At 58.9% G+C, this 26,340-nt stretch overlaps 1 protein-coding gene across 1 annotated transcript; it reads left to right on the top strand.

Annotated features, from left to right (window-relative positions):
* Positions 1-1,225: 1,225 nt before the first annotated feature.
* Positions 1,226-26,047, top strand: CTHT_0053710 (uncharacterized protein; the record flags this gene model as incomplete). The annotated part of the gene is made up of 9 exons (XM_006695644.1): positions 1,226-11,774; positions 11,833-11,937; positions 11,994-12,098; positions 12,159-12,272; positions 12,328-12,432; positions 12,494-12,925; positions 12,983-18,769; positions 18,851-24,234; positions 24,383-26,047. 9 exons carry the CDS (start codon positions 1,226-1,228, stop codon positions 26,045-26,047), a joined length of 24,246 nt encoding a protein of 8,081 aa, XP_006695707.1.
* Between the last annotated feature and the right edge of the window lie 293 nt (positions 26,048-26,340).

Below are 26,340 nucleotides of genomic sequence, written 5' to 3'. Positions count from 1 at the left end.
TTTGCAGGGTCAGCTGCTGCTGAGATGAAAGTGGGTCCGATTTTCGCCTGGATCTGGGTGTCACGATGGGGCCCAGGAGCGAGGAGGGGAGGGTGAATGGCTGGAGAGAGTGGTTCTGGGCGCCAAGCCGTCTTATCCGGAACCCTGCAATTGCATACGCAGCGGCCTGGAACAGTGCCAGCGCAGGGCAAGACGACGCAGGCCCATGTAGGCCCACGCAGGCAGACAGAGGGGGTTCATGGTTGATGGAAAGTGGGGCTGTGGACCTATGGGCCTTTGACTTGGATGGAGGGAGGGAGGGATGGAAGCTTCCTTGGCACTGGTTGGCCAGCCCGACGACAGCTCCAGCTCCAGCCCAGCTCCAACCCACCGAGACCCGCGCGAGTGTTTCTAGTTTGAGAGCCAAGCAACGACCTGTAGTGTCAAAGAGCCGAGAGCAAAGAGAGGGCTGGGCTTGAGTGACACGGGTCAAACCGAGCGAACCAAACGGCGGCAGCGTCAACAAACAGCCACTCACAGCGAGAACGAGCAGCAACCAGCAGCAGGACACTGGAGAGTGAAGGGAGGGGACCTGTGAAATCCCAAACTCTCCTGCAACCAGCCAGTCTAGCCAACCAACCATCTTTTTGACCTGTAATCAGTTCTATCCCTCACTGTCTGTCTTGTCTTGTCTTGTGTGTTTGTTTTCAAATCTATTCTGTTGCTGTCTCTTGTTTCTGCTGTCACAGTTGCCGCTGTCTCTGCGATCTTGTCGAGGCCAAGGCCCGACAGTTCATATTCACGTCTCCCGTCTGTGAGACCTGAAAAATCAAACAAATATCTAAAGTCGGTGCTTAAGCTCCCGTATTCCTTCACCGCCATCGCCTTTTTGCGATTGAGACCGAGGTTTGTTGACTCGGCCCACCAGCGCGAAGCGATACCCTAACCATACCCAGCTCGAAGGCTTGAGCTACGGATACCCAAACCACCAGAAGACTATCACATCCGTTGCAGACATCGTCGATCGTGTTCGCGCCGAGAGAGACGAGACGACGACAAAAACAGGATATCAGACGAACAACGCACACCGCACACCTTAACACCCCTCCCCTCAGCCCCAAAACGATCGAGAGACCATACACAGATAGCATCGTCCATGAGCGGGCCATAACCGAGCTGGAACACTGTCTTTGTTCCTTATTCCTTGTTCCCTCTGTCGCGCCCCGCCGTCACTGTCACGGTCACGATGCGTTCTCCCCCGCCTCCCCGTCGCCGGAGCCCGGAGAGCGCCAAACGGCGACGTGCCGAGCGCCGGCATTCCCGGGAGCAGCTTACCGCCGCCGCCGCCACTGTAGCCGTCGCCTCGGCCTCGGCTGTACTGTCGGCGTCAGCCTCTGCCGCTGCCTCTGCCACTGCCGGATCCCCCTCGGCCGCCGTCGCCACGCCTCCTCGGCCCGTGTCATCGCGTTCCCATGACGCTCCCCCCCAGCAGCAGCAGCAGCAGCAGCAACAGCAGCCGCGTCGCCTGCGTACCGTCTCGAGCTCCTCCTCGTCCTCCTCGTCTTCTTCATCCTCCTCCAGCCCCTCTTCCTCCTCTACCTCCTCCTCGCTGCTCAACATCTCGCGCAGGGGTCGCTTTGGTCTGCGAACCTTCTTTGCCTCGTCATCGGCCAAGAAGAAGGTCAAGAAGCGCCGCTCGTTTCGGCGTAAGAACCGCTCGTCTTCGTCGGTCGACAGCGACTTGGCCTATGGTGCCGGTTACGTGTCGAGGTCCTCCTTCGAGCGGGAAGAAGAAGAGCGTGTTCAGCTCCAGCTCCAGCTCCAGCTCCAGCTGCAGCAGCACCCACAGCAGCACCAGCAGCACTACCTCCCGTATTACCCGCATTATCAACAGCATCAGTCACCCCAGGTCTATCCTCAGCCTCTTCCCCCTCCACAGCATTCTCCTCATGTCTATCCGCCTCCTCAGCCCCATCCTGGCCCCCAATATACCCAATATCCTCAATATCCTTATCCCCCATACTCCTATTATAGCTCCCCCGTGCCGTCAGGACAACCTGCCCCGCCACAGCAGTATCCTCCGCCAGCGCAGCCATACCAGTCTCCGTCACAGCAATATCTTCCCCCTCATCATGTCCCTCCCCAGTCATATCCTCTACAAGGACCCCCCCCTGGTTCCGATGAACGGCCGTCCGCCAATAGCCCGACGGATGAAGAGATCCTGGAGGTTGGTCGCAAGTTGGCTGAGATTGCTCGCAACAAAAACAAGGAGGACCTCAAACGTGCCGGCAAGAAGCGCCCTTCTCGTGTAGCCGGCATTGCGACGGCCCTGGTTGAGCTCCAGCGTCACAAAGCACACGCCCAGGCCAGCTCATCCCGCGGGCTCGTACCATCCAAGCAAAAGACGAGGGATTCTTCGTCTTCTTCTGATTCGGACTCGGACTCGGACTGGGAATCGGCCTCAGATTCTGAATCCGATTTTGATTCCTCTTCTGGGGATACGGACTCTGCCCTTGCCTATGGTCCTATGCCCCGCTTCTCTGATCAGGATCTCCCTCTTCCTATGTCCCCTCCTCAACGTTCTCATTCACACGTTTCCTACAGCTATCATCATCACCATAGCGCGTACTCAGCCCACTATCATGATCAGTCCAGCAGCCAACCGAAGCCTATAACCCCTCCTCAACCTCCCGAGAGTGCTTCCATCGAGGCGTCCAGGCCGCATATGAGACCCGTCTTCCCCGTCCAGACTTCCGACGCCTCGCCTTTCGAGACCACTCCTGCTCTCGTCCCGGCACTGCCCCCGTCAACCAGGGAAAATGAGAAAGAAACCACTCATCCGCATACCCCCCACTCCGAGCCCATTCCAATCCAGGCTCCCAAGCCCAGGTTTCCTATCTCTCCACAAAAGCTGGAGCAACAGCACCATCAGGTGATTGAGCATGGCAGCCCCGGACTCTCCAAGAAGAAGCGTCATGATTCGGACGGCTCCGAGAGCTCTGACAGCTCCGATGACTCCGATTCGGCCCACAAGGCTTTGTTGGGTGCTGCCGCCGCCGCCGCCGTCGTTGCTGGTGCTGTTGCCGCATCAAAGGGCAAGGAGAAGGAGAAAAGACGAGAGGAGCGGTATCACGACTGGAGAGCTGGCGAGCGCGTCTCTGAGAGACGTACAGAGAAGCGCTATGAGGAAGAACGCCGGTCTTATATCAAGCACGAGGAGAAAGAGGTAGTTAAGACGGTTGTGAAGACGCGCCGCGACAGTGAATCCCATAGCTACCGCGAGGAGCAAGAGCGTCGACGCCGGGAAGAAGAAGAGCAGCGACGCCGCCTTCTTGGCGAGCAAGAAGAACGCGAGTGCCGGCGTCGCGAGGAAGAGGAGCGCCTGCGTCGTGAAGAGGAGCTGCGCCGCCGTGAACAGCAAGAGCGGGAACGGCAACGCCGTGAAGAGGAAGAGAGGGAACGCCGGCGTCGTGAAGAAGAGGAACGCCTGCGCCGTGAAGAGGAGCTGCGCCGTCGTGAACAGGAAGAGCGGGAACGGCAACGTCGCGAAGAGGAAGAAAGGGAGCGCCAGCGTCGCGAAGAAGAGTTCCGCCGCCAAGAAGAGCTTCGTCGTCGCGAGCAGGAGGAACGCAGACGCCGTGAGGAAGAAGAGAGGCTTCGTCTTCTTCGAGAGCAGGAAGAAAAGGAGCGCCGACGTCGTGAAGAAGAGGAAAGGCAGCGTCGACTTCGTGAAGAAGAAGAGAGGGAGCGCCAACGTCGTGAAGAAGAAGAAGAACGTCGCCGGCGTGAAGAAGAGGAAAAAGAACGTCAGCGTCGCGAGGAAGAGGAAAAGGAACGTAAACGCCGGGAAGAGGAAGAAAGAGAACGTCGCCGTCGAGAGGAAGAGGAGCTTCGCCGTCGCGAGCAGGAAGAAAAGGAGCGTCGGTGTCGCGAAGAAGAAGAGCGTGAACGGCTACGTCGTGAAGAGGAAGAGCGCCGGCGTCGTGAAGAAGAGGAGCGCGAACGACTGCGTCGTGAGGAAGAAGAGCGTCGGCGTCGGGAAGAAGAGGAGCGCGAGCGTCAGCGTCGTGAGGAAGAGGAACGGGAACGGAAAGAAAAGCTCCGGGACCAACTCGAGCGTATTACTCGCTTTGAGCGTGAGCGTCGATACAAGGAGGAGCGCCGATCTCAAGAGGCCCTCTTACGTGCCGAACGAAGCCAGCGCGCCAGGGAAGAGTCCGAGAAGCGTGAGCGCGAGGAAAAACGGGAAGAGAAGCGCCGGGCACCAAGCGAGCAGAGCGAAAAGCGTGAAGATAAGGCGAGTAGGGAGAGTAGTCGCCGTCGTGACAAGGCCAAGGAGTCCGTTGTCATTGTTCACGAGCGCGAAGCCAAGCCCGAGGTTGATAAGGAGAAGGCGCCGGAGGCTGACAAGTCGGACTCTCTCGAGCTGAAGCCTAAGAAGTTAAGCCGTGAGGAGCGACGCGCTCAGCGCGAAGAGAGGCGTCGTATGCTCGCTGACATCCAGGCTCAGATAGAACTTGAAAAGAAAAAGCGTGCTGCTCTGAAGGCCGGCCTGGACCCCGCTGCAGCCGAGCCTGCGCCTGATCCGTCGAGCAGTGCGCCTGAGCCTCTGGTCGAGCCGTTGAATCCTGAGGTCGATCCGAGGAAGTCTACCACTGACCTCTCCCTGCCCGCAGCTGAAATTGGCCCTCGCAAGTCTACCATCGACCTGACATTGCCTACGGTCGAACCCCCTGAGCCCGTTGACAACGTTCCCCAACCTCCCGCCGAGGCTCCCAAGCCCCCGACCGAACCCTTCCAGTTCCAGGTCCCTGATGACGCCTCTTCGACTCCCAAACGCGAGAGTTCTCCCAGTCCTCCATCCAGGGCTATCACCCCTCAAATTGTCACAGTGAAGCCTCCATGGGATGACGAGGAGCTTTCGCCGGTTGAAGAGTTCCCCCGGCTCAGTCGCCGTGATACCTTCGAGATCGAACAGCGCGAGTCTCGGGCCGCCGTCGATGCGAACAGGTCCACGCTGATGGTCGATGCGCAAGAACAGCGGACACGTTCGCAGTCTCGGTCCCGATCTCGCACCAGGACCCGTGAAGCAGAGCCGGTGCGGGACCCCATCCAGGAGGAGGCCAATCGCGTCTATCGCGAGCGCAAGCTCCGCGAAAAGCTGGAGCAGGAAGAGTGGCGCTCACGCAGCAGCTCGCCAGCGCCCTCGCTCGTCGACAAGTATTCGGAGCCGTCGATAGACGAACCCATCATCCGCATCGTAACGCCGCCCGAGATGACGCGCCCGCTTCCCAGGGGCAAGTATGATGCTCCGAACGCCGACGTCCGCATCGACAACATCATCTTCCCTCACGACCTCTCCAAGTTCCTCACCCCGCGTTCCAACGCTCCGGGCGTTTTCCCTGGCATGATACCCATCTTCAAATCGAGGGACCCCTCTGCCGAGCGCGAGCGACCCATGCTCAACCTCGTCCTACCCACGCCACGGACGTCGCCCGAGCTGGAGAAAATGAAGGCCAAGCATGCGGCTGTAGTGGCCGCCGAGGACGATGAGCCGGCGACGGCCTCATCTCCTGAGCCAAAGTCACCAGAGCGCAAGACACCAGAGCGCAAGCCCAGGATGATCCTCACTGCCCGCGGCGAGGCGATTGAGGTCCCTGATGACTTTGGTACCGGGCGTGCTGTTGAGACGGACAGTCGCGATTCGTCCCAGGAGCGGCCTGTGAGATTTCGATTTGGCTCCAAGAGCAAATGGAACAATCTCCTCACCGCAGCACTGGTCGGTTCCGGCAAGGGGAAGGAGAAGCAAACTGCTGCTGAGGGAGAGCCCGCTGCCCCCATGATGATCGAGGCCACTTCTTCTGATGACAAGAGCAAGGATAAAGCAATCGACCCAGCGTCACAGGAAAAGATCCGGAGTGTGCTCGCGAAGCTCGCCCAGCCCAAGCCGACTCCCGCACCACAGCCAAAGATGATTAGCGTTCTGGACCGGTTGGTTGCAAGGTCTCAGTCTCAATCTCAGTATCAGGCTGCCGCCAGCATCAATGCACAGTCTGTGAGCGTTGACGCGCCAACGCCTGCTCCTGCGCCCTCTTCTCCGGCCCCTGAGGTTACCCCTCCGCAAGGCACGAGGCCTGAGCCAGAGCCCCCGCAGGTGAAGTCCCGCGAGCCGTTGACATCTCCCGAACTAGACCCCGTTTCCCCTCTCCCGTCTTCTCCGATTCTTCGGGGAACAGGCTCGTCGCAGGATCTCGAAGACGTCCCTCCTATCATTGGACCAAAGCCCCCCAGCCCGCATCCTGCTCAGACAACCGAGTCCAGCAAGGATGACTTCGAGTTCGCTGCCACTCTGGCTGCCGGCCTGCAGAGCGCGGGATTCGATCCCAATATCGTGATCAATGACCCATCCTATCACCGCCGCGAATCCCCTCTGGGTACGAGCGGGCCTCTGCCCGACGTGCCGTTATCTATTGAGACCGCCAACGACCTCGATCTGAAGCCTTTACCTCGCAGGGCATCGGGTAGTCTGGAAGAGCGGAGCGAACTAGTAAACCAGCCAGGACCTGTTGCTGATCAGGAGAGGGTGGCAACCGAGGCTAGGACGGAGACTGAGGCTGAGAAGAAGGTCGACACGAGTAAGCAGGACATCCCGGACTTATCTTCCAGGATAGGCGACGTGACAAGGGCAGTGGTTGACGTTGCTGTCGAGGGAGACTTGGAGGAGAGTACGAAGGTGCCTAAGGAGACGGAGAACACACCCCAGGCAGAGAACGAGCAGGTTACGATATCAGGCGATCTGTTCAGCAAGTTTGGCAAGAAGCGGAGCATCGTGGACGTTGCCTATGGCATATTACGACGACCTGAACCTCCCGATCCACCAAAGCGAGAAGAGTCGTTTCAACTGATGGAGCGCGAGGCTTCTGACCTGACGACAGCTACCACGCAGGAGGGCGAGGACGTCATGGTCGCTGTTGCTCCGAGCCCAGGTAACGGCCCGGCGAAGCCCCAGGAGCATCCCTCAACCTCAACCGCATCCGTCCCCCAAACCACCACGGCCGACGACAGCGAGCATTCTTTTTTAGGTAATGCCGGCGCCTTTGGCGCAGGCGCCAGCTATCGTGCGGGAGACATCTCTGTCACTCGCCTAAATGCCACCAACCCTGAGATTGTCCTGGCCACCGAGGACAAATCCCATGTGCAGCCTGCGGCAGAAGAGGCCTTTCGTGCTGAGCCTTCCAAAGAAACTCGCTTTCCCTTTCTCGTCCGGCGTAGTGTGAGCCCCAGCCGGCCGGTCGTCGATGTCAGCATCACCGAGGTCTTCCAGCAGCGTGACCTCAATCCTCCGATCGAGTCTCGATTCACGCGTTCGCTCCTCTCGGCGACCGAGCCTCGCCCCGGCCCCAGCGGTCGTGAAGAGGGCTCCTATTCCTTTCCAGCTGTGACAACAAAGACAACCACTGACGAGCCGCTCCCTCCCCTCCCGGACTCGGACGACGAAGATCTCAACCCTCCAGCCCTCTTTTCAGCCCCCAACCCTCCTGAACTCCCCTCTCCCCAGACAAGCATCGTCGAAGACCAACCGCGCGCTATCGAACCTTCTCTCCCTAAATCCCTGAGCAGTACTGTCCCTTCAGCTCAGATCCCCGTTATCGCAAATCAGTCTCTCCCTCTGTCCGCTTCTTTTTCAGCTCCTTCAATCGATGAAGCGAAAGGACAGGTACGTCAGGTGCAGTCGGAGGGCGAGGGCAAGGCTGCTGGAATAAGTTCTGGCTCGGGACGCGAGGCGCTCGTGGTCGTCCAGGATGAGCAGCCGGAAGTCAGGCAGGATGTATTGGTTCAGCCAAGGCTGCCGGAAACATTCGAGGTTGACCCAATCCTAACGAGGGAAGCCCCGCCCTCTGAGACTCTCGAGACGCCCAGCTTGGAAAAGGCAACGCTGCAGTCGACGGACGAGCGCGAAGTGCCAAGCCAAGAGTTAGAGGGCCTGGTCAAGGACTCGGAGTCATTCGCGCCTTTTATGATGCCGACAACCAGTGTGGAGGCTGTTCCTGGGCAAGTGACGGAAGAGCAGAAAGAGGTGGTGGACTTGGCGAGCCTTCCGCCCTTGCCTGAGAGCCGGCCGGAGACTCCCGTTGCCGAGATCAAGGCTGTGGATTCTCTTCCTCCTCATCTAATGGTTGAGGAGATCCAGGAGCTCCCTCCACTTCCAGAGAGTCGTCCACAGTCTCCAGTGGCTGTGGCCGAGGCCACCACTTCGGTTCCTGCTCAGGTCATGGGCGAGGAGACGCAGAATCAGTCTACTGTCCCCGAGACTCTCTCCAAGTCTCTAATTGTTTCGACTGACGACTCCATGCCTGTCTCTGCGCCGGCTGCAGATGAGGAGGCCAAGTGCCTACCCCCGAGCTCCGAGGCCCTTCCGGAATCATCAATTGTCAAGGACGAGCCGGTCACCTTTGTCCAGCCAGTGGTTGATGTCAAATCGTTGTCTTTCCTTCCTCAGAGCCCTCCGGAGCCTGCAGTCATTGAGGCTGGATCTTCTGTTCTTGCCCAGTCGAGCGAGGCAGAAGCCACCAAGACGCTGCCGCCGCTCCGAACAACAGAGCCGGTCCTGCCAGTCCTGTCCCCGGAGATTGCTTTCTTTGCCTTGCCAGCCGCCGACTTGGCTGCTCTCTCTCCTCTCCATGAGATCCGGCCTGAGTCTTCGACCATTGCTGCCAAGGATTCCGTGCTGCCTGTCCCGGTTCAGACGAAGGGTGAAGAAGAGGCCAGAGTTCTTCCTCAGTTTTCGGGACCTAAGCCGACTTCCCCTTCTTTGCAGGTCGAGGCCGCTCATGCTCCTCAACTTCCGGCTGACGAAGCACTGGCGCAGCTCCAGCCGCTGCCTGAGAGCAAGCCCACACTTCCTGTGCTTGAGCCGTCACTCGCGACTCCTGCTGAGCTTTCAGCCCTCCCCAAGTCACAGCAGGACCCTGACTCGCTGCATCTCGCTGTATCCATTGAGCCCGTCGATGATGACCAAATCCAGGCCAGCGAGCAACCCAAGCCGGAAGATGTCCCTTCTGCGCCCAACACACTTCCTGACTCACCTGAGCCCGTCTGCAAGAGTGTCATCATTGCCGAGGAGCCATCATTCGAGCAGGTGTCGGCGGTACCCGTCAACATTCCTGCAGAAAAGGTTCAGGGATCCCTTTCCCCTCTCCCAGAGAGTCGGCCTGAATCATTGGCTGCGCTGGCGGTTGAGCAGGCACAGATCCAGCAGGCTGTTGAGAAGGAACTGTCCGTTGAGGTCCCCGAAGTGAAGGATATCTCTGCTGAAGGAGACCTTGAGCAGCTACCCCAGAACAAGCCGCTGTCGCCTGTGCTGAAGGAGGTCCCAGTTGTTGAGGCTGAGGCCGCGGCTGAGACTGAGCAGCTTCCTGCGGTTGCTGACAGTAAGCCTGCGTCCCCAGCGCTGCGGGTGTTTTCTTCAGGTGACAGTCAGATTGAGCAGCTCCCTCTTCTCCCAGACCCCAAGCTCGATCTTGTCCTGACTGAGGCTCCTGCGACCGACGCGGAAGCTGACCAGCCGCCTTCTCCTCCGGACAACATTCCTGCCACCGGGTCGGCCGACCCAATCGCTTCCACTTACACTCCTCTAGACCTATCCTCGCTGCCGCCTCTCCCCGAGAGCGTACCCGAGTCACCAATCGTGCAAGCTGAGCCTGCAGACTCCCACCAGGTGCCTGATGCTGACCTCGAGAGGGTGCCCTTTGTCTCCGCCAGCAACCCTGCCTCTCCTGTCCTGGAGACTCAACCCCCTGTGACCGACGCCTCTGTCGATGAGGACTTGGCGACCTCAGCCCCTCTCCCGGAGCTACAGCTAATCTCTTCGGATGTGCTCCCGGAGCTCCAGGAAGCGTCCCCTACACCAGTGGACGACAACGACGTCCAATCGATCTCACCTCCTCTTCCTGACTCAGCTTCCCTGACTCCGGTCGCCAGTCTGGCACCTCCAGCGCTCGCCAATCATGAGCTAAACTTGGCGAGAGAAGGGAACCCCCAACCTGACACTGTGAGTTCGTCAAGCCCATCATCGCCTGTTCTCGTCTCTACCCAGGCAGCTGCAGTACACGAAGATGCGGAGGAATTCCAACCAGCAACTGTGGCGCAAGATGAGGCGGTGATGACTGTTACCCAACCAAGCGTAGACGAACTGCCACCTCTCTCAAAGAGCCTCCCAGAATCGCCAACTGAGGAGCGTCCGGCTGACGTTGCTGTGGACGTTGGGGTAGAGGATCAGGCGGGTGCCCAGACTCCGATTGAGTTCGATGACCCGGTCGAGCAGCAAGAGGATGTTTCCCAGGGAATGGCTCGTGAAGTGAAGATTGAGGGCGTTCCTTTGCTGCCGGAAGAGCGACCTGCCTCGCCGACTTCAGAGGAGCCGGCTGAGGCCGATGCTGCACATGTTGGGGGAGAAGATCAGGCAACTGCTGTACTGGTCGATGAGCCCGAGGTCAAGGTTGAGCACCCAGACAATATGGCTGATGTTCTGAAGGCTGAGGAGCTCCCTCCTCTTCCAGGAAGCCGTCCTGGCTCACCGACAGAGGTTGCTCCCGCTGAGGCTGCTGTTGCGGATGCTTCGGCGGAGGATCAGACTCACGTTGCTTCTGCTGATGAGCCTGAGGTTGAGCAATTCGATCTGGCGCCCGAGATCACTCCTCAGAAGTCCAAGATCGAGCTCCTCCCTGCGCTGCCTGAGGCCGGTCCGGCCACATCTCTGCCGGAGGCTTTTCCTGAGGTCGCTGCTGGGAACAGCACGGTCGCGGGTCCGACAAGCGCTGCTTTTGTGGACGAGGTCGAGGCCAAGGCCGAGCAACTCGCAGCCTTGCATGAACTTGAGCAAGCGACAAGCATAGAAGACCTTCCTCCTTTGCCAGAAGCCCTCCCGAGCTCACCTGTGGCGGATGTCGTTGCTCCTGTTGAGGACGCTCAGCCTGAACCGATCACAACCACGGTAAACGAAGAACAAAAAGAGGAGCAGCTAAAGCCCGTCGCAACGACCCTTGACGAGACAGTGGCACAAGACCAGCAGCCAACTGAAGACCCCGCGGAGCTCCCTCCTCTTCCAGAGACCCGCTCCGTGACTCCTGTTGAGAAAACGACGGTCTCCGTTGCAGATACTGAGGCTCCTACCAGCACGTCTCCTTCTGTTGATGTCAAGACCGAGGAGAGCGATGCTGTGCCTGAACAGGAGGCCACGGAACACATGGTCGAGCTCGCTCCTTCAGCTCCTAAGCCCGAGGTCGAGGGCAGTGCCGCTGCCACGCAGGAAGAGGCCGTTAACGACTCCGTGCAGCTGTCTCCTCTCGCCGACGAGCCAAAGGCTGAGGAAGGGGACGTTGCTTCTCATCAGGACAAGTCGGCTGAAGTCCCGGAACAGTCGGCTCCTCTCTCTGAGGACCGGCCCGCCTCACCCGCAGATGTAGAGCCAGTGCCCATCCCGGGTCCGGAGGAGGTTTCGGCTGCCGCCGCCGAGACTGACAAGGCTGTTGAAATTGAACAGCAGACAACTGCGCTTGATAAGGTGATTGTGGCTGAGGATCTTGACAAGCTCCCTGCTCTCCCTGAAAGCAGGCCCGACTCGCCCTATGAACGGGAGATCACTCCTGCTCTTGCTGCTCAGCCCGCCGAGTCAAATCCTGAGGAGGAGGATCTATTCTTCGATGCTAGCTCCGAGCCTTTCCCGTTAAAGGCCGAGGAGGAAGAAATGGTTGCTGATGATGATGCCCTTCTCCAAGAACCTGCACCCTGGGAAGGTATGGATCAAACCCTCCTTTCCTCTTGTGAGACTTAGCTGACAGACACAAGTGGAAGATGGTCCGGCGGTTGACGCTTACTACCCGTCTCGCCCCCTGTCGCCGATTGCTGAGGAGGATGCGGAAATTGATTCTGTCGTCGAGGAACCCGCTGCACGCCAAGGTTTGTCATCATTTTTCTCTTGAGGTAGCGTCACATCAACTCACGCGCTTGTCTAGAAGAACCCCCGGCTCTCGATTCTCATGCTATCTCTCGCCCTCTATCGCCGATTGTTGAGGAAGATGTGGATGTTGCTCCTTCTCAAGACCTCATTGCGAGTCAAGGTATGACACAATTCTCATTCCTAGGTTAGGCGACAACCGTTAGCTCACGCATTGCACTAGAAGACATTCGGACTTTCACGGCTGAGGTTACCGCCCGGCCTTTTTCGCCAGCGCCTGTTGAGGAAGAGAACGATGTCGAGTCTGCTCCCATTCAAGAACCGGCTGTTAGCCAAGGTACCTACCTCGCCTTTTGTCGTTGTGAGTGCATCGTACTGACTCTCTTGACTAGAAATTGGCCCTGTTGCTCTGGATGTTGCTGCGGGGCCTGCTTCCCCGAGGCCTGTTGAGGAGGATATGGATGTCATGCCTGCTCTGATCGTCGAACCTGCTCAAGGTATGGAGTGCTGTTTTGTGTTGGGGGAGACACCTAAGCTAACCTCCGCATGCAAAAGCAGCTTCAGATATGGTCCTCGATGGGTATAATGAAGAGATGAATACTCCCGTTCTCAGAGAGAGCCGTTCTGTTTCCCCTCAACTGTCGGAGGATACCGTTGAGGCTGGTCCCGAGGCCGCCAAGTCAACTGCTGAAGATGACACGGTTATTGCTCCTGTTCCAGCCCCGGAGTTTGCTGCCGTCCAAGGTAGGAGAACCCTGAGCGCCCTGATTGATTACTCTGGCTCACACGAGTGGGCGGAAGAAGACACATCAACGGCAGTCCCCGAGAGGCTTTCTATGGAGATAAAATTTGTCCCCCTTCCTGAGAGCCGACCAGGTACACCTTCATCCCCTGAAGTTCCTGCTGAAGCTGCATCTCCTGCTCCTGCTGAGGCCAATCGGGATGCTTCTCCCGGTCCTGCTCCGGCTGACGGGCCTCTTTGTGGTCAAGGTACGAGTTCGCTTCTGGGTTCTCGCTTAAGATTACAGTGGCTTACACAAGGCCCAGAAGAATTCCCAGCTGCGCCATCCGAGGAAGCTCCCGGGCCACTCGAAAGTCAGCCAGAACAGTCCGAATCGGCTCCTGCCACAGTCGTCCATGTCACTGTGGAAGAGCTTGAGAAACAGCCCGAAAGAGCTGGAACCGCGCCGGCCATTGTTTCCGATGAAACGGCGGACGAACAAGCAGGTCAAGCTGTGCAGGAGGATGAAGTCACCACTGTCGCAGCCGCCGAGGTCGCTGCGGAGGAGCTCGAGAAGCCATCGGAGCAAGCGGAAACTGCCCTGGGTGTGGCTCTTGAGCAATCTGCGGGTGAAGAACCTTCCCAGTCAGTGCAAGATGAAGCTGCCGCTGTTCCGGTCGCCGAGCCTGCTGAAGAATCCGAGACTCTTGCCGCACCAGCAGAACCGGCTCCAGATGCTACTCCCGAGGAAGCTATGGATAAGCCCGACAGCCAAATCTCAGAGGCAGAAGCCACCCCGATCCCTGCCGCCGAGCCATTTGAGAAGGTTGAGGAACAATCGCCAGAGGAGGAACAGGTACCGGATGTCGTCTCCCAGGTCCCATTAGCGGAACTGGAAACCCTGCCAGCTGTCCCTGAAGCCACTGCTGCAGCGGCCGAGTTGCCGGAGGAGCTGGACGCAAAGCAACTTGTGCATGTCAGCATTGCCCCGGTTGTATCCGAAACATCCCTCGAGCCGGACAATCAGCCTATGCCAGCTAAGGTCCCTGACACGATCACTGAGTCTCCGGTGCACGACGAGAAGCAGGCCGAGCAAGAAGCCATTCCGGTTGTCTCGGAACCACCAGTTGTGGTGCCGGACAATGAGCCTGCTCCCACCAAAGCTGTCGACATGATCACCGAGGCTCCGGTGGAGTTCAAGAAGCCACCTGAGGAAGATGTGACAGCTCCGACCGTTGACGAGCCACCTGCAGAGCCCGCAAGCGAGCTTGAGCAAGTCCAGGCTGCAGTTGACGATCCTGCCCCAGAGCCCGAGAGTCAATGTGATTTGGTCCAAGATCCAGCTGCTGAGCCATTCCCGAAGCCTGAAGAGTCACAGGTTCTAGCAGACATCACTTCATCCGCTCCCAAACATATGTCGACAGTGGAGGAGAGTCAACTTGCGCAAACCGAAACCCCTGCCATGAGCGCTGAGATCGTGGGCGAGCCCGATAAACCAGACCAGCCTGTTGAGGATGATGCTGTTGTAGCTGTGGTTGACGAAACGCCTGTTCCTGAGCCAGAAAGCTCCGCCGGACAGGTTGAGACTACGGCCATTGAGTCGGCTGAAGAGACCGACAAGCAGCTTGGGCAAGAAGACATCGCACCTGATGTTGTCCCTGAGCATCCTGAACAGGTGTTAGAAACCCAACCTGAGCAATTCGAGCCTGTCGTTGCTGAGCTTGCGGAGCCTGTCGAGCCCGGTAAGCCCGTTGAGACCGTGGAGACCGCTGAGCCCGAGAAGCAAGTGGTGCAGGAAGAGGCTGTGCTGCTTGTCGCTGAGGTCGCTGAACAACCTACCCAGGACCATGAGAGCCAGCCCAAACAGATCGAGGCTCCGGTTGACGAACCTGCCAAGTCCATCGAGCCCGAGGAGCAAGCGGTCGAAGACGAGGTTCTGTCAGTTGTGGTTGCCGAGCAAATGTCACGGGAGCTGGCAAGCCAGCTCCAAGTCGAGGCCCCAGTTGCCAACCCCGCTGAGCCCGAAAAGGATGCAGTGCAAGAAGAGGCTCTCCTGGTTGTGGCGTCTGAAGCCCCATCACAGAAGTCAGAGACGCAGCCCGAACAAGTCGAGGCCACAACTGGTGACCTGGCTGAGGCTGGGAAGGCTCCTGTGCAAGAAGAGGTTCCCGCTGTGGTTTCGGAGCAACCTTCTCAGGATTCAGAGACGCAACCCCAGGAAATTGGGGCCACGGTTGTCGACCCGGCTGAGGCCGAGAAGGACCCGGTGCAAGAAGAGGTTCCCTCTGTAATTTCTGAGCGACCTTATCGGGAGCCAGAGACTCAGCACGGGCAAGTCGAAGGCCCCGTCGCCGAGTCTGTCAAGCTTGAGAAGCCAGAAATGCAGGAAGAGTCTGCCCAACCTCCACAAAAGCCTGAGAGCCTACCTGAGCAAGACGTGGCTCCATCCGCCGAGCCCGAGAAGCAGGCTGTAGGCGAAGAGGTTGTCCCAGTTTTGGTTTCTGAGCAACTGTCAAACGAACCGGAGAGCCTGGCTGAGCCGATCGAGGCTACAGCTACTGCGTCTGCCCAGGCTGAGGAACAAGCGTTGCAGGAAGAGTCCGTTCAGCTTCTGCCAGAGCCAAAGAGCCAGCGTGAGCATGTTGAGACCGCGATTTCCGAGTCGCCTGAGCCAGTGAAAGATGTTGAGTACGATGTCGCTCCAGTGAACACCAACCTTCCTGCAGAGCCGGCGGGAGAGCCTGTTTCGACGGATGCCCCTGTCCCGGTCACCGGGCTTGCTGACGAGCCCGACAAGCAAGCCGCGCAGGATGAGGTTCCGAGCGCGGTCCCTGAACAAGCGTCACAAGAGCCTGAGCAACTCGAACAATTAGAGGCCACACCTGCCGAGCCTGCTGCACTCGAGAATCAAGCCACCGAAGAGGATTCCGCTCCGGCTGTCGACGAAATTCCTCTAAAGCCGGCAAGCCAGCCCGCACAGGTTGACGCTGCGGTCATCGAGCCGATCATGGCCCCTGAGGAGAAGCTCTCACAGGCGTCAAAGAGCGAGCCTGCACAAGCCCAGGACATGGTCACAGAGCTTCCCGAAGACCTCGACGAACAGCCTACCCAGATCGAGCTCCCTGAAGCTGGTTCCAAGGCTCCTGCTACGGTCACCGAGCTCGCTGCAGAACCCGGAACGCAACCTGAGCTACCAGAAGCCTCGCTAACTGCAGTCTCTAAGGAAAGCTCAGATCCCCTGGAGAGTCACATCGCACAAGCCGAAGCTACTTCTGCCGTTATCGAGCAATTAGCAACAAAACCTGACGCTCCCGAGACGACGTATCCTGGCTTGTCAGCTCTGATCACTGCTTCCCAGCCCCTTTCACACAAAGCGTCGTCCACCTCCCTGCCGGACTCTATTCCAGCTCCGAGTCGAACGCTGAAGGCATCAAGGATACCTGTTCCCTTGCAAAGCCGCTCGACTATTCCCCTGCACAGCCGGTCTTCGGCTCCGTCACTGCGCTTGACCCGTTCGTCCACTATGCCGCTTCCCAAAATCTCTACTACGCCGCCGCCTGCGCCAGAGTCAGCCGATGACAGCAAACAACCCTTATCTCCTATGCGCCGAGCGGTTCCTTCAGTCCCGCGACAGCAGTTTGCTGCACTCCGGACACAGTGGGAAAAGATCACAGCGAGCTCCATGGCTGAGCCAACAAGCCAGCTGCCCCGGCCATCTCAAACGTTCAACGAGTTCAAGAGTAATATTCCCCGACCGGAGAAGACACCTTCGCCTACGCGCACCTTTGACAGGCCGAAGGTCCTAGGGGGCTTCTCGAAGAGCGAACCGGCGGAGCCCAAGCTGAGCATGCCCTCTGCTGCTGAGGCCGCCCCTACTACTTCCTCACGCAGCCTTATCATTTCACATATGCGGCAAGAGGATCCCAACCAGGCCTTTCAGCAGCCCGAGCTACAGCGGCAGTTGGGTCTTGGAGTCACGGGTTCAGATCAGGATGAAAACGATGAGAGCGTCCACTCGTTCACGGAAGATGGCTCCACTATCGCGGCGTCCGAAGCACCTACCTATGTGTCGGGCTCTACATTCTACGAATCCCAGCCTGACAATTCCGGCAAGCTGGATGACACGCCGCCCAAGAAGGGAACTCTCGGCTCTCTACTGGGAAGCCAGGGACCAAAGCAAGCCAAGGTCGACGTCAAAGACTGGGCACTCACGTATCCCCCGTCACCCCAGGCCAAGAAAAAGATGGAGGACATGGCAGAGTCGCAAGGAGCATCGGAGATCCAACTTGAGGAGCCAACAATGGTGGATTCGCCCATCTCGAAAAGGGAGAAGCAGGTTACCTGGACTGAGTCCGAGTCTGAGGTACCAAAGCAAGCTCAGCCGGCCGAGGTGACCCCGTCCGGAGTTTCTGCAGACAAGCAAGAGTCGACTCCTGCTATGTTGCAACAGCCCCAGGAACCGACACCCACGCCGTCCACGGTGCAGTCCAACGTCCAGCAGCCAGCAGAGGCGACAACGCGCGACGAGCCAAGGCCACAATCAGATTATCCCGAAAAGCCGCAACTTCGCCGAAGCACTACGGCGGAGTTGACCAGGAGTACAGCCTCTCGGTCGATATCGCCTGAGAAGCAACTTCGTCGGAGCTCTACTGAGACTGACGCTCCAGCTGGCAGGAGCTCTTCGGAAAGCACCCGCAGTACCGCTTCCAAGAAGGGGCTCTTTGGCTCGCGGTTCGGCGGTCTCCCGTCGCTACCAGGCGGCTTCGGCTCGTACCTCAACATTGGCATACGGTCGGCTGGCAAGGCAACAAAGCAGGCTCGTCAGTCATCGCAGAGCCCACCTCAGACTCCAGAGAGGGAGGAGGCTCCTGAGAGACAGGAAACGCTCGAGAGGGAGGATATGACAGCTGCAAGCCAGCCTGAGCCTGAGCCTGAGCCTAAGCCTGAACCTCAGCCTCAAGATCAACCTCAGCCACAACCACTCCCGTCTCCACAGAAGACATCCAGGCTCGGCGACTCATCCAGACTCAACGAGCTTAGTCAGTTCCCTAGCACCATCCGACTGGTTCCTGCCGAGGACGAACCAGATGCATCTGAACCCCCAGCACCCGACCCTCCTCTCGAGAAGACGATGCCAGCGGAGATAATCGTGACAGAGACACATATGGAAGAGGTCAAGGTCGAGCCCACAGTACCCACAAATTCGTCTTCGGCAGCGTCGCTGTCTCTGGCACCAACGACCAGCCTGACAATCGACAACATTGACGCTCAGACCGATGCAGCGTCTGTCGTGACTGATGAGCAGCTTTTTGCCTCACAAACCAACCTCGCAGCCACGGCCGAACCCTCTGGTAGCAGCAAGAAGAAAAGGAACAAAAAGAAAAAGAAGAAGCGGAGCAGCGTGAGCAGCGTGACCGCCGAGGGCTCATCTCAATCGGGACCATCCGGAGCCGGATTCGTTCAGCAGCAGGCGATCTCATCACAAACGCAGCTTTCCAGAGTGGACGAAGGCAAAATCTTCCCGGACAACAACACGATGAAGGGCTCCGACGCAGATAACAAGAAGAAGCAGCCCAGCGCCGGCTTCACACCGCCCATGGAGGCGCAAGTGGTAAACAACTCAGGCCCAGTAAGCACACCTAGAGGTGAGACCGACAACACCAACGATAGGCACCCCAGAAAGGACTCGAAGTTCGAGGATCCTTCAGCGCTAGCCCCCTCACGGAATGGCCACCAGTATGTGGACGCCGAGACCGAGGACCGGAAGCGCAGCAACGCCGAAGTTGGTGTTACAAATCCCCTGCAAGAGCATGCAGCCGCGAGCGGCGATAGAGTGACGAGGACCGGTGATGTTAACGTGGGCTTTTTGTCTTCACAGGCTTCAATCTCCGACGAGCAAAAACCAGTTTCGGCCTCGGCCGGCTCGGAGAGTTCCGCCGCCGCAGAAGCGAAGACCACAGCAGCGGCAGCAAGCAATAACAATACGGAGAAGGCTGAGGAAGCCAATGCCGGTACCAGTGCCGGGTCCGGCATCCGGGGACTTGCCGGAGTTGGGGCAATGGGGCTGGGTTGGAGACAGGTTGTGGAGGGCATGATTGGGACGAATAAGAAGAGTAAGAAGCAGAAACCCAAAAAATGAGGAAATAGAAGAGTTTGTGAGTTGTGTCGTTGACAAATGATTTTTTTTCTTGTAGACGCGGAAGGTCCACTCTCTCGAAGTGCGCACGACGACGACGATGGCGATGATAGTGATGTTGGTGATGCTCTCAGAAATGAGCTTGGCAGCGATCGCAATAGCAGCAGCAGCAGCAGCAGCAGCAGCAGCAGCAGTGGCACCGTTTCAGCCGAGCCTGCTGCAGGCCCGCTGTTGGGTCTGCCAGGTCTGCCAGGCGGCTTGCCGGGCGATGCGGCGGGCGCACCAGGGCTGGGCAGCCAGGGCAGCGCCAGTGAGCCAACGACAAGTGGAAGAGGTGCATTAGCGACCGAGCCCGACGGTAACCAAGAGCCAATGGCAGCCGACGCCCCAGCCTCCTCCAGCCAACAAGCGTTGCAGTTGACTGAGTCGAAGCCGTACCAGCAGAAGCAGCAAAAGCAGCAGCAGCAGAAGCCCGAGCTTGGTCCCGATGCCGACCAGCCCACACCGCCCGCATCTCATGCGCTGCAGTCTGCTGCTCAGCGCGAGCTTGGGAGTCACTCTCAGCCTCAGCCTCGGGTCCTATCGGTCCCGTCCCATTTTGACCCTCAGTCGCAGACTCTCTCTCACGGCTACAGCCCGGCGGGCAGAGGGCAGCGTGATAAGCTAGACTGCGCGTCTTTTTCTCCTCGCGCCCATCCTGGAGCCGGTCCGGCATCACAGGCCGAGGAGCAGCGGCGTCCTCTCACTGTAGCTCAGGTTGGCGTTGTTGACGTGGTTGGTGACTTCGATGCCACGCCATCGCCCGTGTCCATCGCGCACAAGCTGCACGCGGCTGTTGTTGATACCCCGTTCTCATCGCGTAGCATTGAAGCCTCACCACCAGAGCCTGTGCTTGTGCCTGTGCCTGTGCCCGTGAGTGAGCCTGAGAGTAGGCGTGAACTGCCAACACCGTCAGCGCCCATCGCGTCGTCGCCGGTTAGTACTGTCTTGCACGATCAATTCGCCACTTCGGTCGTCGCAAAAACTATCGACAACACAGCCGATCCTGACGCCGACGTCTTCGACTCCGACTTTAACTCTGATTCTGACTCCGACCTTGACTGCGACGCGGAGGACATGCAGAACCTCGAAGACGAACGCTCGCGCTACAGCCTGCTCAACAAGAACAAGAGAAAGCGGCGCAAGCCCCGGCTGGATGCTGAGCCATGGCCCCTTGGCTCACCCGAGCAGACTCCTCGCAATGAGCCTGAAATCCCCCCGCTGTCGACCCTTCTCCCCCCAGCGGCTTCCTCACCGCCAGCCTCTCCCGTCACCAGCACGTCTTTGGAAAGCCGCCGCCTGTCGCGAACCGTGGCGCAGCTGAGCACGGTTGAGGAGGTCACCGAACCTGGTACCAACAGCGAGTTTACCGTGACCGATGACAGCCGCTCACGGGCGTCGGATGATGTCAGGCCATTCCGCAGGAGCAAGCCTGTCTTCGCCGGCCTCGAGCTGGCTGGCGCCGACTCTGGTGTCAGTCCCGATGCGGCTTCTTCCCCCAACTTCACCCATCCACACTCCCTTCCGTCGACAAACCCTCCGACGGAATTTGGGGGTAGTGAACAGGGTAGCGAGTCGGCGTCGACAGGGACAACAGGCACCGGTGCCGGCACGGGTACGGGTTCGGGTTTGGGTTCGGGGATGGGGATAGCCACGACGGCGCGTGTTGTCGCCGCTCTCAACTCGCTCAAGAGGGCAGCCAAGAAGAAAAAGGATCGGCCGCCGGGCCTGCGGCGTAAGGCGTCGGTCATGTGGGATGTCGAGCCGTGGCCTAACAGCGGGGAGATGGATGAGGAGGCGGTATCGACGGGTTCACCCACGCCGACGAGAGTGTTGTTTGGTGAGCGTGGTAGGCAGATGCTAGGGGCTGTCAAGGAGGAGGATTTGCTTCCTGAGCAGGTGGTAGAGGATGCACAGGATGGCACGGATCGGTGTCCGGGAAATGTTGAGCAGCCGGAGTCTGGGGAGGTTCTCGGGTCGGAAGTCCCTCGTCAACAAGAGCCGGAGCCCCAACAGCAGCACACCCAGCCGGCGGAGTTCCCGAAAGAGCCGGCAGAAGTGAAGTCAAGACAGTCCGAGCCCGAGCCCGGGCCCGCGACAGTACACCAGGAGGAGTCTGCGATCGCGGAGACCATGCAAGAGCTGGACCCGACAGTTGCTCTCGCTGCTGAAGCGGGAGCTGTTGACACTACCCCGGCTGAGCAGTCTATTCCCGTCCTAGTCCCCACGGCTCCTGTCGAGGAGGTGCCCTCTGCTGAGACCACTGCTGACGAAGAGCCTGTTTCTGCCGTCGGGTCCTCCGGCGAACTTCCTCCTCGTGAGGTTCCTATCCAGACTGCTGTTTCCAAAGCCGTCAAGGAAATCGTTCTTGAGCCAGTTGACGGGCCAATCCATGAACCTTCGCAGCCTGACCTTGTTCCTGGACTCGAGCATGAATCTAAGCCTTGGGTGACCGAGACGGCTTTTGCTAAGGAGTCTGTTACTGATCTTGACAATGCCCCAGAGGCTGCTGCTGCGAGTTCGTTGGCTGAAGAGCCATCTGCTCCTGTTGACGAGATTTCCAGGACCGCTGACTTTGCAGGATTGGCTGAGGAGACAGTCGAGAGCGTCACGGAGGATCGGGCTTTGCCTGTCGATGGGGAGTCGGTACAAGTCTCCGAACACGAGGAGAAGGCTGTGGTTGAGGTCAAAATCAAGAAACAATTTGAGCAGTTAACTCAGCCCACCATTAAGGAACCGATACCTTCTCTCGAGCCCCAGCCAGAGCCCGAGGCTGCCCCCGACGCGTCGAGGATTTCGCATCCTGCCGAGGAACCGGTTCCCGAGGCTTCCCCGGAACCTGTCAAGAAGGCTGTTGACACCAAGGATGACTCAGACGAGACAGCACTTGCTGCAGGTGGCGCCGAGAGTCAAGAAGAGGGCTCCGTGGTCAATGTTCCGCTCTCCACGCCCGCCAAAGACGGCAGCCAGACACCCCGTGAGGAGGCCAAGAAGACACGAGTCCAGGTCTTGGCTAAGTTGCAGGAGCTGGACGACGATGGCGGTGTCAAAGTTACCGAGGAAGAAATTGTTGTTCCCAGTCCGCAGGAGCAGGAGCAGGAAGAGGAGGAGGCAGACACCACCAGGACAGCGGTTAACGAGGCTACGGTTGAAATCGAGGAGGACGATGCCGATCCGGCTGCTGTTCCGATCAAGAGCAAGCCAACCATCGGGCTGGGCCTAATCCCCGATGCGTCGGATCCGTACCCGCCGGGTGCGCCGTCGCCGACGTTGCTTTCTCCGGAAATGTCGACAAGTGAGACTGGTGAAGAGGCCTTGATCGTGTTAGAGGAGCAGGTCATGAGTTTGTTGCCGGTACAAGAGAGCAGCAATATGGTTCGTGAACAGTCACGGGAGCAGGACCTTAAGGATGCGGAGCAGCAGAGCAAGAGGACCAAGACAAGTGAGGGCGAGGATGAAGAGAGCGTAGAGATCCCGGTCCACGGGGTTCTGATTATGGCTGATGAAGAGGAGAAGGAGCAGGAAGGTGACAGGGTTGTGGATCGGGCTTCTGTGGAGGATGGCTCAGAGCAAGGGCATGATAAGACTTCTTCTGAGGCAGATGTGGCCGCTGAGGCTGTGCTTACGGAGAACGAGGTACAGCTGAGCGACAAGGTCAAGGAGGAAATCCTAGTGGCAGCGGATAAGGCAGCTGCGGTTGTTGAGGACAAGGTGGAGGAGAAGGATGCTCGCGATCAGCCGGACAAGGCGGAGGCAAGCAGCTTGGTGCAGCCTGCAGAAAATGTGGATGGAAAGGATAATACGGCTGGGAACGATGCGGAGGTCAACGAAGCGGCGGGTCACGACAAGAAAGAGGATGACAAGGAAGCAGAGGTCAAGATGGAGGGGCACAGGCTCTCATCGGGATCAGGGCTTGGGAGGATGGACTCGGAGACGATCCCCAGGGCGCTCCGAGACCCGGCATACGCAAAGGAGCTGGAGGAAAAGAGACAGTCGAGGGAACGGTCACAGTCACCGGAACCAGTACAGCGGTCGTTTTCGTTCCCCGAGGACATTGCCGACGAAGATGTGTTCACCACCAGGGACCCCACGGCGGACGACAACAGCAACGACAATAGCAGCATCAACAACGCAATCGGCAACAGCACGGACAAGAAGCAGGTTCAAGAGACCGATCCACAAGATATGCCGATCTGTCTCCCGCGGCTATCCAACTTTCATGAGTTTATGCGGTCACACACGAGCCTGCCGACTGTCGAGGAGGAGTTGTCGGAGGAAGAGGAGAACGGGGAACCGATCAAGAAGACGCCGTCACCGGAGGAGAGACAGGAGAAACGGAGCCGGCTCAACCTGCGCGGCAAGCGACGCATTCCCGGCCCACCATCGGGAGCCCAGATGCACCGGGACAGCGGCTTCGAGGCCGAGACGACGTCGCCCCGAATCCCCCCTCCGACCGAGGCCGTGCAGCCCTTGCATGTTCATCGAGACAGCGGCGTGCACCTGGATAGTCCGCGTTCGCTGTCGCCGCGCATTGCGTCTCCGGCATTGCTCCCGCCGACAACTCCGTCACCGTTGCGCGGGCACCAGCAGCAGAGTCGAACCTTGGGGCCTGAGACGCCGCGATTGGCCGAGCCTTCACCGCCGTCGACGACGCCCGAACCGGAGAAGCTTTCCGTCGCCAAGACGCGCGGGGTCGGAGCTCCAGGTGTGTCAGTGGCCAGCTCAGACAATGGCGTGCAGCAGCTGCAGAAGACTTTGCAGAAGCAACGCAGCGTGTCGGACAGCTGGCAGCCCGTGGGCAGTGGCCCCAGCCCTAGCGCCAACCCCAACCCCAACGCCAGCCCTAGCCCCAGCCACTCGAATTCCCGGTCCATTTCCACTGGTCTTCCACTTGGGGCTGCTGGTGCGGGTGCTGCTGCTGTCCCCCCGCGCAGAGTCATCTCGCCCAACACCGTGACGGTTGTGGCCAACACAGGCATTTCTCGCCTGCGCACGCCCGAACCCCTCCACCTCAACCCTTCCGTCTCCCCATTGCGGCCTGACACTCCAGGTACTTCTCCTCTTCAACGAGTCGCCAAGCGGCCTGAAAGTGGCGACCTTCGATCCGTCAGTCGTACCCAAACTCAGCCTGCGACTTTCTCCCGCACCTTGAGTCCTGCAGCAGGCCTTGTCACCGCCAATCCTGCTACCTCCAGCGTCGTCGGAGGTGCTCCTCTGTCGTCTGCTTCTCCGTCCCCATCACCATCGCCTGCTCCCGGTACCGTTGCAGCCGGGGCCCTGCCTGCATCAGCAATAACACCACCCGTCAGGCTCCCCCAGCCTTTGTCATCCAACACTACCACCAATACCCCGCCCGTTGCGAATGAACGTCGTGCAAGGACCAGGGAGATGACCGATGTCTATGTAAGTGCCGTACCGTTGCATTTTTTTTTCTTTTTTTGTTGATTCCTCACCCTCCCCCCCCCCTTTTTTTTTCCCCTCCCAATATTTTGAGAGAACAAGGATCTCTCGTGAAAATTATTCCAGCCCAATGGTACTGACACCCCCTCAGGATGGCTATGGCGAAGGCCGCATCGGCTCGCCGCGGTCGCCAACGCGACCGCACAGCATGCGTCGACGTCAGAGCATGCAGCTGCTCGAGCTGGAGTCGCGCATCGAGCAGCTGATGGCCGAGAACCGAATGCTCGCTGAGGCTCGCGCCCAGGCGGAGGCTGCCATGGCCCGTCGCGATGTCAGCTACCTTGCCGAGCGCGATCACGAGATCGAGTCGCTCAAACGCATGCTGAGCGAGGCCAACGAGGTCATCGACCGCCTGAAGCAAACGAACGAAGGCCTTCGCAGCTCCACATCCGCTCTGGCCGTCAAACACCACGAAGAGATCCGCCGCCTCGAGGACAACCATGCTCGTACCGCCCGCGAGCTCGGCGAAGCCCGTACTGCCGTCGCAAAAGCCGTAAAGGAAGTCGAGCATGCCCGTGCCGCCGCCCAGCAAGCTGCTCGGGAAGCCGACCAGGCCCGGGCCCTTACAGCTCAGCAGGCCCGGGCCCTCCAGGAAAAGGACGCCGAGATCGCTCGCCTGCGTGCCCAGCTTGATGCTTCGGCCGAGCAGATCCGCGAACTGCAGCAGCAGATCCTTGCCAACACCCGCCTGCCAACTCCTCCGCTCGAGTCCAACCTGCAAGACTTCCTCGAAATCCACGACATCGACTACTTCGATACCCGTTGCCAACAGCTGTGCGCCCATGTTCAACAATGGGTTTTGCGTTTCTCTAAGTTCAGCGATATGCGTGCCTGCCGCCTGACCTCAGAGCTTAATGATGAGAAGCTGATCGATCGCCTCGACAATGCCGTCCTGGACGGTTCCAGTGTCGACAAGTTCCTCAACGACCGCGTCCGTCGCCGCGACATCTTCATGAGCATGACCATGACCATGATCTGGGAGTTTGTCTTCACCCGCTACCTTTTCGGCATGGACCGCGAGCAGCGCCAGAAGCTCAAGCAGCTCGAGAAGCAGCTCACCGACGTCGGCCCTCCGCACGCCGTCCGTCAGTGGCGCGCTATCACGCTGACCCTGCTCTCTCGTCGTCCGTCCTTCAAGAAGCAGCGCAACCAGGACACCGAGGCTGTCGTCCAGGCCATCATGGACACCCTGTCCAAGATCCTGCCACCGCCTTCGCACCTGGAGGACCAGATCACCGCTCAGCTGCGCCGCGTCATACATGAGGCGGTCAGTCTGGCCATCGAGATGCGCTGCCAGCGTGCCGAGTACATGATGCTGCCCCCGCTGCAGCCCGAGTACGACGAGAGCGGGGAACTCGTAGAGACCGTCACCTTCAATGCGGCCCTGATGAACGAGGCATCGGGCACTGTCGGCCTTACGAATGAGGAGCTTGAGGCTAGTGGGGCCACAGTCCGGGTCGTGCTTTTCCCGCTTGTGCTAAGGAAAGGAGATGATATGGGCATGGGAGATGATGAGATTGTCGTGACGCCCGCGCAGGTGCTTGTTGCGGAGTCTGGCCCCAGCAGGAGGGGCTCGCCTGCCAATCGCCATAGTGCAGAGAAGCAGAGGATGCTGACGCCGACGTCTGATGCCGGCGGAGTGAGTATCGTTCCTGGAACTGGGAGGAGTAACTTGACTGTGGGAGGCAGTAATAAGGGGGGGAATATGAGTGATGTTAGTATGGGGTCAGGGAGCCCCCAGGGCGGTTATCTTTGAAGCAACACTATTGAAGATGGGATTTGGAAAGGCATGATTGAATGAGGTGAACCAAAAATAAGAAAGTTTGTTTTCTTTTTGTCGATGGTGGGTTGGGTTGATTGTTTTTTTTTCTTGGGTAGGCCAGGAAGGAGTTGGTGGATTTGGTGGATTTGGTGGGCTTTTATAAACACATTCGTTGGAGGTCATTTAGATTCTTGCTGATGATGATGATGACGCATGCATGATTGCATACCACGTACAGATTTTTATGATGTTGACTCTACCTAGAGCTGATGATCTTGGCGAGGATT

Source organism: Thermochaetoides thermophila (assembly GCF_000221225.1).
Source record: "Thermochaetoides thermophila DSM 1495 unplaced genomic scaffold scf7180000011820, whole genome shotgun sequence".
In the NCBI taxonomy this organism is placed as follows: domain Eukaryota; kingdom Fungi; phylum Ascomycota; class Sordariomycetes; order Sordariales; family Chaetomiaceae; genus Thermochaetoides; species Thermochaetoides thermophila.
This window is presented reverse-complemented; position numbering and strand designations above follow the sequence as displayed.